The sequence below is a fragment of the Nesoenas mayeri genome, assembly GCF_963082525.1.
Source record: "Nesoenas mayeri genome assembly, chromosome: 11".
Taxonomy (NCBI): domain Eukaryota; kingdom Metazoa; phylum Chordata; class Aves; order Columbiformes; family Columbidae; genus Nesoenas; species Nesoenas mayeri.
Genome location: NC_137563.1, coordinates 18,889,445 through 18,901,972, shown reverse-complemented (window position 1 = coordinate 18,901,972; position 12,528 = coordinate 18,889,445). Strand labels below are relative to the sequence as shown.

General features: G+C 39.6%; 1 protein-coding gene across 1 annotated transcript in view; it reads right to left on the bottom strand.

Annotated features, from left to right (window-relative positions):
• Positions 1-12,528, bottom strand: part of ACSBG1 (acyl-CoA synthetase bubblegum family member 1) — a gene marked incomplete at both ends in the record, with an annotated part of 92,691 nt that overhangs the window by 64,033 nt on the left and 16,130 nt on the right. Inside the window, 9 exons of the mRNA XM_080351587.1 lie at positions 1,703-1,920; positions 2,500-2,733; positions 3,571-3,752; positions 4,267-4,443; positions 6,587-6,736; positions 9,484-9,564; positions 10,667-10,787; positions 11,158-11,246; positions 11,920-12,137. Coding sequence (XP_080207713.1) covers positions 1,703-1,920; positions 2,500-2,733; positions 3,571-3,752; positions 4,267-4,443; positions 6,587-6,736; positions 9,484-9,564; positions 10,667-10,787; positions 11,158-11,246; positions 11,920-12,137 — 1,470 coding nt within the window. The remainder of the gene's footprint in view (positions 1-1,702; positions 1,921-2,499; positions 2,734-3,570; positions 3,753-4,266; positions 4,444-6,586; positions 6,737-9,483; positions 9,565-10,666; positions 10,788-11,157; positions 11,247-11,919; positions 12,138-12,528) is intronic.

Sequence of the window (12,528 nt, the reverse complement as noted above, 5' to 3'; positions counted from 1 at the left end):
ACAGTTGTCCTTTGTGTGATAATGCAGCTGATTGTATTAGGGATGGGGCTGGTACTTCATTCCCTGTCAACAATAAACTTGAAGATTTGAGGCAATCAGGGAATATAGCCCTTCCAGCAGTCACAGGTTTGGGTCTTATCTATACTATATACTATACTATACTACACTATATACCATCTATACTGCTCTGTGAGAAATACACTGAGAAGTAACTTCCAGTCTATACACAACCTTCTGGCATGGAATATACATTGATCTCCTAATTATGAAACTTAGTTCTCTCTCTGGTCCCCACACTGCAGACATTTGAGGAAGCACAAGTAGCATTTATAGAATGAGAAACTTCCGTCAAAGCACAGATATGTATCAAAGTGAGCTGTGTATCCAAACTATTTTTTCCTTTGTTTTTTCCTTTCACTCCCTGCTCCCTTTGCCTTAGTCCTGTCTTTGTCTTAGATCCTCAACCAGTCTCTCTGGCCCTTGTTTTTTTATTGTCAGCTTTTTCCCAGCTGATCCAGACATAATGTAATAATTATAACGACATTTTCCACATCTCTACAGATACTTCCCCTGTACAGACTTCTCTAGCTACATTTTTGTGCTTCCTAAAACTCATATGACCCACAGAACAAAAAGTCGTCTTGTTTCAGTCATTAGAAGAAAAGCGTCTTTACTGCTTTCTATTAGATTTTATCTTGTTTGGACTTAGATTTAAAACTTTATTGAAACTAGACAGACAGTTATTTTATCCCAGATGGTCTACCTGTCCTGTAATTTAGAGCAACTGTTATTAGTTCAGCAATCAAGGAAGATGTAAGTGAAACACAAATGTTATGACACAGCGTGACTAGGAATTGCTAACAGCTACACTAAAGGAAAATGAATCCAACAAGAAAGCAAGTTAAAATCCAAACAGCTGCACTCGGTGCAATCTATTAATGGTATCTACCTAAGTCTTGATTCCTAACAGGACACTGTCATCCTATGACGAATTCATTCATCCGTGTTCCCCTCCCTGGTGATTTGCCATATATTCCATGACGGCTACTCAGTTTTCAAATACTCTTCAGTTACATCTTGAGTGTGACCAATCCCACTCACTGAATATGTCTTGTGAAAAGTAAGCAAGTGACTAGTCCTACTCACAGGAGACTTCAAGCTGTGTGCTCCACTTGTATAATATGTAGGTTCACTGCTTTAGCTTTAACTCGCCCTTCTGCTCTCAGGCCTCAACACTAATCTTACCAAACACATCACCCAAAGCATGAGAGGAACCCAGCTCTGACCTACAGCAACAACTTCTATATAATAAAGGGTTGTCAGTGTCTAAACATTCTGAAGTGCAATTAAGACGATTTAGCAAGATTCAAAGAGAAACTGCACAGCTTAATGGATCATTAAAATCAAAGAAAGCATATTAAACCTGTGTTGTTATTTTATATTAATAATTGTAATTAATACTGAATAGAGGCCTGGGAGACAAAAAGCCTGATTGACTCCTCTCTACCTATTAGAGACTAGCGGGAAACCTTTCCTGAACATGGCACACCATTGCCTCTGCATAGAAAAGTCTGGTTTACATTCCTATTAGATCAACACTGCTGGCATCAGAGGAGAGACACTTAATTAGGTGTGGCACATCTGACATGTGACTGAACAGTGACTTGTTACCATCATCATGGAGCAAGATTTTGCTTATTACCTTTAATTCTTCCAGTGACATAGAGAAAGCCATCCTTGTCTATTTTTCCTAAATCTCCAGAACGCAGCCACCCATCCTCATCAAAGGCTTCTTTTGTTTTGTCTTCCATATTTAAATAACCCATGAAAACAGTCCTTCCCCAGAAACAGATTTCTCCATTGCCTTCTGTATCTTCATCCACCAATTTGACTTTGCAGCCGGGTGTTGGTTTACCACAGCTACCAGAGAAGAGCAGAAAAAAACCACAAGGAGCACAGAAACATTACACATAATACTGAGAAGACATCTAATATTCCAAATCCCTGAAGCTATGAAAATATTAGTGACTGTAAGTAACACCTTGCTGTAACTGCTTGGAAACTATGGAACATTAATTCACTAGGGCAGATATGTTAGGAGTATATAAGCACTTTTGGGCTCTTGCCCTGTGCCTTCTGGTTTTTGTTTTGTTTTTCCTCTCTGTATCTTCAGCCATAAAAACACTTTTATATTTGAGGTCTCGCATTTGAAAATTATCCTACCCTGGGCCAGGGCTAGGATGTACATCAGATTTAGTAACTGTGTTCTGCATATAATGCTGTAGATTACTACAAAGGGCTCTTGTTGTGGTATGCTATGGAGGCGATGGGTTCAGCTGCTGACCTGGAAGTTATTTTGCCTCCAAAAGTCACAACACAGTGGCAATATATTGAGAGAAAATAAAATAAACAACAAGATCTTTGCTGACCTTAGTAAATAATCTTCTCATAACAAACATATCCTATTAAAAAAAACAAAAACAAAAAAGGTAAAATTACCTGTGCTGCCTGTACACATAAGGCCCAGATAGGCAATGTGGGCCTGTGGTCTCACTCATCCCATAGGCCTCGTACAGGGTGATGTTCAGACCCAAGAAGAAATACACGGTTTCTGTGTTGAGAGGAGCAGCACCACAAAAGTGCTTCTGACAGGAAGAAAAACCCAGTGCGTTGCGTATTTTTGCAAGCACAAGGTAGTCTGCTAACCTTGCCCAGAGCTGCTTTAAATCACTGCTGAGTACAAAACACACAAGAACAGGAGACAGGAAGTCAGAGCAACCTATGAAATGTCCAGAACAAAATCAGACACAAATTTTGTTTAGAGATATATTTGCCATTTGGGTTTAGGTGTTGACAAAAGTTACATCAGTTTGAACAGGTTCAGTGTCTTTCATTGCTAGTGAACTCGAACTCTTGAGGTGTCTGAATACTGCAAATACATAAAGAATCTATCAAAATGTATTGTACAAAACCAAGGTCTTGTATTCCTCCACAGGAAAGAATTGTGAATTAAGTTAATATTTGAATTTATACAGCATTCTTTATTTGAGCAATCTTATGGAGTAAAACACCGATGTTATACAGAACAGAGCTCAGGGAATTCACGGAGGCTGTCCCTGAGTTTCTGTGTGAAGATAAGATGTCCTTACTCACACGGTGCACATCCCAAACTGTCACGAGCCGATCTGTCTGGGCTGTCCCCCCAAATTTTCCCACCTCTCATACACGTCCTGCAAATTCCTGCCCTTTCCTCACACTAGTAACTAACACTTGCACAGTCGCATGGTGCGCTGCATCAGGAAACGCTCCCAGATGAAAATTCACAGAAGACACAGAGCTGGGGGATGTGTTAGTGGAAGTACATTCTCAACGAGGATGGAGGGACACTTTTAACAGTCACCCGTGTTTACGATCAGCCTACTGTAATTGATAACTATGCCCTTGCATTTGCTGTGTTGGCAGGCCAAATTTTACCCATTTACACTTAGAGTCTCACTGATGCTTCACAGATTACAACAAGCAGATAGCTACTTTCAGGCTGACGGAAATCTCATTCATTATAATACATACCTGCTTGAGCAGTTTAGGTTCCTCTCTAAGCTAAGCGACATGGCCCATGAGAGCATTTTCTTCTTCATAAATCCTGACTGAGCAAAAGCATCCTTTAACTTCTCCATGATTTTCTCCCACACACGGGGAACTCCCATGTGAGACGTTGGCTGCGCTTCTTTCAGTGTGTTGACCAAGCTGCCCTGTTAAATCCATTAAATAATTTCAAAACATTGCAAAAGGTCCACAGCAGCGATAAAGAGGTTTGGTGCTGCATGCAGACTGCACCTTGCAGTGCTAACATGTAGAACATCACTAAATGTGCAGGATATAAAAAAGGACTAATGAACCTACTTCTGTCAGACATACGCACTAAAGTGCAGGCTCTGACAGATCGGGTGAGTTAGGTATACACGAAGGAAAATGAAGAGGTAGTTTAGTTCTGCCTCCCTTTCCTCCAAAATTGCTTATACTTCTTCTGCTTTAGATGCATATTCTTCTGCCTTAATAGAAGCTTATGGATCTGATTATACATTTTAATTGGAGTATAGAGCACTGGATCAACCAGTCTGATGGATTTTGGTTTTCCATAATTCTTAAAATAATAGAGTCTCAATTTTCATCTTCTGTTCCTCTTCAAAGGTCATACTCTCTCCTTGGGATGTTTTCTAATAGGAAGAAGTGCAAGCTTAATTAGGTGCAATAAAAGACAGATACCTTCAAAGCATCTGGCTCAGCAAAGTAAACTTGCTCTCCCCATTTGATTCCAGTCCACAGGTCATATATCTGCGCAGCTATGTGGCTGAGCGGGAGATAACTGACTATAGACTCCTGCTGGACTTCTGCAGGTTGCATATCTGCTGCTCTGCTGCAATGTGCTGATGTCCAAGTTATCTGTTTAAATAAATATAAAACACATTAGGTATGATTTTTTTTTCATTTTCTTTTAACACAAACTAAGGATCCTCATGCTGTGCTAGTGTAACCATGAAGAATCTGTGCTCACAAAAATTGCTGCAACCTGACAACACACCAGACTGTCAGTTCTCTGTGGGACTCTATCACAAGCAAGATGTACTTAGCAGCAACATAGAACTTGCAGATCACCTGGCTGAGCACTAACGAGGAAGATCATAGGTGTATTCTGCTCCTCTGGAAGCCTCTGGGATATTCCCAGTGGTTCACAAGTGACTCTCTCCACACCCTTTCCCCTTTTTCATGAGTGGCACTGCATATGTGAATATTTTTGAAGACGTGCTGCTTGACTTCTTAGTGAAACTGTATGATGATTCCCCTCCGTCTTCCTAATTCCCACTTTGTCTTAGAAGATGCAGTTTAAGAATGCTAAATATGCATATCTTCATTATCAGAATACGTTATGTGGAAGAGCCACAAATATATAATGGTATGAGTGGGGGCAAAAGATACACACGCAAGGCATATGCTATACCAGTAATATTGTAATATTGTACAGTAACTGTTAATAATTAACAGTTATTTGCTATTCAACATAGCAAAAGAGGATTATGATTAAAACATGTGGAGCTCTTTCTCAAAGGAGTTTGTAATCTAAAACAGGTAGGGCAGGAGACAGAAATTAGATTATTCAGGATGTCAGGGGAGAGATACACATCACATGCAATACCTGTTATCACATTATGTTCCTGCCAGCTTCTTTTCTTTGTAATAAATTAGAAGGTACAAGTGTACATTTGGTCTAAGGAAATACAGATTCTCAGGAGAGGTTTGTAAGGAGCAGCATGCTGTCGGAGCAGGACACTTCCAGTTGAGATGGCAGCACTGGACAAGTGGCTGTGGAAGACTCACACGGCTGGCAGAATGGGATGTCTTTGAGCTGCACCTGTATTGATTATTGATTCCTTCCCCTCCAAAGCCTGGCAGTGCGCAGGCACACTCATCGCACATTTGTGTGGGTGCACACATGACTGACTCAGCACTGGTTTTGTACAGACTGTGGGAAACATCTTTTGACTAAAGAAGGCAGCAGCGCATTTACAGACAAGGCATGTTTTCCACTGTTCGTCAACATAAAAATAGACCGTTAGTGATCAGCGGCCAGGAATAGTTTGGCAGCTAACATGGAAGTGACACCAGCTGCAATGTCAGATCACTCTTTTTGTCTATCAAGTCCACTGTGTTCTGCTTCCAGATACTCCTGTGCTGATCTCCTGCTCCTCACAGTGTGCTTGTCCGCAACAGTTTCTGCATTATTTTAAGAGGAGAGGCCACAACTTAGACCAGCCCTTTCACTGTACTGTTCAGAAAGGCTCCCTACCACTTCCCACTCAGGCACCTTAAGAAAAGATATAGATATATATAGATATATATATATTTAAAAAAAAAATATATATATATATATATATATATTTAAAAAAACCCAAAACCCCTGCAGTTCCAAGCTTTGCTAGCAGACCTCCGAAGCCAATCCTTTCTGCAAATGACTTTTGCTTTTCTCTATCACTGAAAAATTTTATCTTAGCAACCATACACGTAGGGCTATTTTAAGTGCCCAGACTTTGCACTAGAGTTGTATTGTCCTCCAGTGACAGATGTAAAAAACCAAGTCCAGGAATATAATAATGCCAAAGTAAAATCCACATACATCCACCTCCAATTTTAATCAAATTTACAAAAGCAGTCTATCACACTGTTTTGATAGTGGCTGGCTGATGTTTATAATGTATTTAAGATGATCTGTGACACCACCTGAGAGACTTTTTGGCAATCTGTGAATAGTTATTTATATGCATTATATCTCAACAATAAACCCAGTGAATATCTCTAACAAACTGTTCAACTTTGTGAAGTGCTAGTTTGAGTGGAGTTTCATTCTTTATTATGCTTCTACTTTACCAGAAATAGCCAATTGCATTTTGAATATTGCTCTGTAGTACCCTATGTTGCAAAAGCAAGAGGATTTCAAGATTCTAACATGTACCAGTCATTTCAAAACAAGGGAATAAGTATCTTCCTACTTTTCTGTTTTTATGCTAAAGGATGAGCTTGAAATACATACATTGTCGTGACTTAGCATGGCTCCTTTCGGCTTCCCTGTTGTTCCGGATGTGTATATTAGCACACAGCATTGATTCGGCTTTTGAGAGTTGATAATATCATCCAAAGTAGTATCAGATACATCATCTCCCAGCTCCAGAAACTCTTCCATCTAGAATATGTAACAGAAAATATAGGCTATCAAATGGTTTCCAAAATATGGGAAAGATGCAGCAATTTATCAGTCTCAAAACTGGCAGAAAACATCAGTGCCTTGCTCTGAACATTTTTTCAAGACAAGCTTCCCCAGGTCTTGCCTATGTAAGAAATATAAGGCTAGTGTAAAACTTCATATGCAAATTGCAAATAGACTACCTCAAATTGTGCTGCCACAAGTCTTTTCCGTGTCTAAGAAGGGAATGGTAATATAATACTATTCCTCCTCCAAGATGGATTCTATGGACAAGTCATAGGGGTTAAAATTCTGTTACTCCCTCTCGCTGTTGGAATGATTTCAAGTCTTATTTAAAGGAATCTGGATGTATCACTTTTAAGTAAGAGTACAGTTGTGACTTTCCATCTATAATTCCTTGTCCTTGGATGAAAGCTTCTGTGCAAAAGCATCACCATCTAGATGTGTGAATGTTTACCAAAATTATCTGCCATTTTATAGCAAACTGAGCATGTGATGCTGGTCACAACTTCCATTCAAATTTGGCTCAATCTAGAATGAGCTGAACTTTTTATGATGCTGGACTTCTGTGCAGCATAAATCGGCCCAGGAGAATGCTGAACCTGATCCTCTGTGTTACATTGGTTCTCCCAGATACTTCTATTACATGCATGTGATGTGCTGCTGCGTGCACCATTCATTTCAAAGCTGAAAACCAGGGTATGACAATGTTTTTTTAACAAAGTCAATAACCAAACTGTCTGTTTCCCATTGGAATCAGATGATTCAGACTTTGCTACCGAACTGTGTGACTCAAATGCATGATGCAGCACCTCCATTCTTCCATGATTTCTTGGAGCCCTATCTAGGACCACACTGCAGTAAAGGAGATGACGTGAAGGACAGCAGAGGTAAAAAATGAGAGTCTGTGCTGAGGAGTTTCTTGTTTCCTTCAGACCTTTGCCAATGCCAGCGTGCTACCAAGGTTCCAACAGTTAGCTGCTGTGGCACCTAGACTTCCTTTTCTTAAGTGGCAAGGCTGTCCTAAGGACTCTTCTAATTACCAATCATCAGTTTTATACTTTCTTCCAACAAATGTCATCCCTGAAAAGAGAGGTGGTATGATGCACAGCTCTGTCAGCAGCAGAGGACCTGTCCCATCCTATCACTTCCCACAGAATGTGGCTGCATTGATTTCACCAGCTCCTGGAAATCCGGAGGTGTCAAGGATGCAGTTGTTTCTTAGTGACTTAGCAGTTGTTTCTGTTTTCCTGACCTTACTGTCCTCTCATACCAGAATGCGTTAATCACTGTGAATTTGTTGCCTTGGCTTTGTTTACTGAACAGGACCTGCAACAGACAGTGTTCCCATTCCAGGGAGTGTCAAAGGTACAAACAAACAGTCACACACCCTACAGACTTTGCATTTGCCTTCTGGAAACGCACTGATCAAGGAACAAGGGCTCTGCAATTGCTCATTACACATTAGCTGTCAACTTGCAGCACAAATCCCTTTTATCAAATGCCATGTGGTTCCGGTAGTTTGCTTTACATCAAACCCAATAAACAATCATTTCTGTCTTTGGTGATTTGATCTCTGATTTATCATTTAGAGAACATAAACTCTGGCCACTGTCACACTCACAGCTGTCACACACTCACAGCTTCTCCATTGAGAAGACATGTCCAACATGACACCTGAACAGGGGCGTTTTCAAATCTATCTATTCTCAGGTGTCTAGGTTTCAGCAACTGAATGTTGATCCAGAATTAATTGCTAGCACTTATTCCTTCTACTAAGAAATAGAAATAGTAAGATCATCTTTGTATTTTTTTTTTACTGTGCAGAGATGCAAGGTATGCTCTACACTAGTACATACAATATTGTACAGTAACTGTTAATTATTAACAGTTATTTGCTATTCAACATAGCAAAAGAAGATTATTATTAAAAAATGTGCAGAAGATTTTTTCTTATGCACCTAATAACCCCTCAGATTTTAAAAATTGCAAATATGAAGTTTTTCAGCCCAGAATCTCATAAGCTGTACCCCACTTAAAATGCTGACTTTTTCACTCCTATTACTTAATTATTTTCAGTTCTATTTTCAATGTATATTGGAATTACATGTTTACAAAAAATACATTCTGCTTAAAGTCCTCATATCACTTTATTTAAAGGCTGGAATTCTACCACTCAGAATCTTGGATTCTGGCCGTCCTTTTTTTGTACTTTATTTTTACCATGTGATACAAAGATCCTACATACATTAAGAAAATGTGCTCTATAGTTATTTCTCTTCACTTGTTGCCTATCACCAGAAATACTTAGTGCAAACAAAATGCAACTATCATCTTCTGTAAAAGTACAAGCATTTTTATGTTCTTGGATTCATGGTAACTGACCACAATTCAGGTTTCACTAGCAGCAGTGGACAACCTTTATTTTTAATGCTTTGTGAGTCCACATTCCCACCTGAAGCCTGTAGGGTTAATCCAGACAAGTAAAAACCCAGGAAGACATAAGAAAAACAGTTAAGCCAGGTAGCTCTAATTTTAAATGCCAAATACCAACCTGAAGGTACAGGTAAATTAAACAGAAAAAGCTGATTAAGCTTTTGCATGTGTTTGCTGGACCACAGACATACGTTCTAAAGGGTAGACATTTCACAGATTAAACACACTAGAAATTTATCAAATAAACAATATCCCATGAATTATGTAACTCTGTTCTAGCACTCACATACCGTATACAAATTTGGATGTCTCTCTGGAACAGAATCATTGTAGAGCACAACAGCTTTCAACTGTGGCAATCGACTCCAGATCTGTTGGATTTTTTTAAAACAAATTTATTATTCATATCTTGTATGGGGTTTTTTTCTACTACAATACTGCCAAAATTGTAATGGCTTGACAGTCACAAGAAACCTCCTGTTTCCCTCCATCCTCAAATATTCTCCTCTAAACTCACAACCAACCGGCTCAACAAGGCAGAGGGGAAGGGGAAAAATGAGACGCTACACAGTCTGCTCTACCCATTTTCAGTCAGCAGATTTAAAAAAAAGAATAAATCAGAAATGGCTTCTCAGCATCCTTTCTCATCATGCTCCAAAGAGCACAGCAAGGAACAGTCTGGGTCAAGCTGGAAGCTGACCTTAGCTGCTGTGGATACCAATAAAATCCAAAAATTACCAAAATTCTCAGCAAAAGCTGTTAAACTGCTAAAGGAAGAGAAAAAAATAGTCCGACCTCCTTGAAGAAAAGGAAGCCATTATGCACATTTAAGCATAAATACAAATATCAAGCTGCAGGCCTACAGGCAGACCGCAACGGCTGCTGCTTTCAGTAGCTCTTGCTCTGTTTTGCATGGCCTGCAGGGAGCATTCGTCTCACTGAACTTTGTGGGACCCTGTGCCTCACAGATGCCTTTGAATTAATCACATTCTGAACTGATTGGATCAATCTGCGCTAATACAAAAGCAGTGGCTTGATGGTGCCCATTATGGAAAGATTATCAGAAGGATAACAATTGAAATGTTATTATTTCAGCCTTGGGTACTGCCAGAAAAAAAAAAAAGAGTTTCAAAAATCCTTCAGCTGGATAAAGCAGCGTTGGCCACAGCTGTCTTTTCTTTTTTTCATAGAAACGTGTATGAATCAAATCCATCAAGTTCTTCAATTTATATGCTTCTGCTCATGTTTGTGACAGCATAGCCTGTGATTTACTCAATGACACTGCAGGAAGATTTGTCTGATTGTTACATGAGCCACAGACACCACAGAGAACACCAGATAGCCGATTTCTGAATAAGAATACTCCCATGAAACATTTGATGATGCAGATAGTGAATATGTAATTTGGGACCAATATAGCATCAAGAAATGGGGAAATTATGGCTTTTTAGTAATCATTCAGCCACCTTGTACCTGCATTATCTTGTCCAATTGTTTCCGGTTTTCCACAACCATGATATTGGTTTTGCTGTCGTAAGCGATGTAGTGGCAGGCCTCTGGAGAATTGGTTGTATATATGCCTGTGACAATTCCTCTGTATCAAAAAAGTATATGTATAAGAACATATATTTATATACATGCACTTAGTATAGAGGAAGAGAATAATAGTCAAAGATCAGATGAAACCTGAATGAGTATGAAGATGCGTAAACAGCAGCACATATCTTGGTTGTTTGAAGTATTCCGATGGACATGAGTATCTCTGATATGCGCACACTGCAAAAATTAATCTCTGAACTCTACTCAACAGAAGCTCCCATAGGCAAGGATTCAGCATTTTAACCCACTTGAGGCTACACAAGAGTTAACTCAGAAGTGCTAAAAACATACCCAAGTCCTCTTTTGGTTCAAGCTGCACACAGATACCAACACACCCCCACAAAACCAAATCAAAAAAACCTTACCCAGCAAAAACAGCTCCAACGGCTGAGATGAACCATTCTGGAGAATTAAATCCAAGGATTCCCACACTGTGGAATCGTTCAAGGCCAAGCTTAAAAATAATAAACATAAGGTTACAAAATACAGGCACACTGGAGAGAAACATAGTGTGAAACATACATTAACAAATATAAACCATGGAAAGTTTTGATTTATTTATTATTTTGGCCCTCCCACATCTCTACATTGGTATCCATAACAAAACCAGCATTTATCAGCAGTCAATATTGTGTAAACTTTCCACTACCTTCTCCTGTCTGGTTGAGCTCTGCTGTCCAGAAAGGCCCAAACCCCAGAACTTTTCAATATGAGCAAGAGCATATTGAGTACTAATCCCATCCTCTATTTAGAATGTTTTTGTCTTTATCTTGCCCAACTCATTGACAGTGCTGCTTTCACCTATTTTTCTTCTTTTAATCTTAAGGCCTCATGCTGGGCTTTGCACCCATGCTTGAGTGAGAGAGTGTAACACAGCACCTCTTCACTTGCAGTCGGGTTTCCCGGACAGCAATGTTATCTCTCTGACCAAAAGCAATTTTCATCATTATTATTTCAATAAAGAATATGACCTGCTGATCTTCAGTTAATGGGAAAAAACTTTCATACTGTGTTTTTGGGGTTGGGGTTTGTTTTGGTGGTTTTTTTAGGGGGTTGGTTTGTTTGTTGGTTTGTTTTTAAGGGGACAGAAAAGAGGCAAATGAATGGGTTTAGTTTCCTGTACCTACCTTCAAGAAGCTCTTGGCTGCTTTCCTGGAAAGACAATAATACTCTGAAAACGTTATCTTCTCCCACTTTCCGTTCTTTTTGCTGGCCAAAGCATCCAGGGTTCCATATTTTTCTAGGCTTTCCTTGAACATCTGATGAACTGTTATGGGAGTCTGCGGACACGAGTTATCTATTCTCAGTCTGACTCTGCCATCAGCGAAGGAAGTCCACAGAGCCTCTGGAATGTAAAGCATTATCATCAGGATATTCCAACACTGAAAAATAGCGTGTGACTGTGCACCAAAAGACGAGCGGATTGAATAAAGACTGCAGGACTAACCATAACTCTGGCACTTCCCATTTTTTGAGAAAAGGGCTTTCCAATTTTATAACTATCAAAAACTCCATGTAGACAAAGAACTGTTTCTTACATTTTGTTCTGCATCTTCAACCAAAGTACCACCATTCAAAATTATAGCGATTTTCTGCGTGTTACAGGCACATCACCAATTCCCAAAGATTTTGTTTGTCATTGCTCAGCCCCGCACAACCCGCTAGCCCTTCGCTAAGGGAGCAGTAGCTGGCGAATCAGAAGGCTACAGAGACCTGAAAGCTCCAAAATCTCTGTC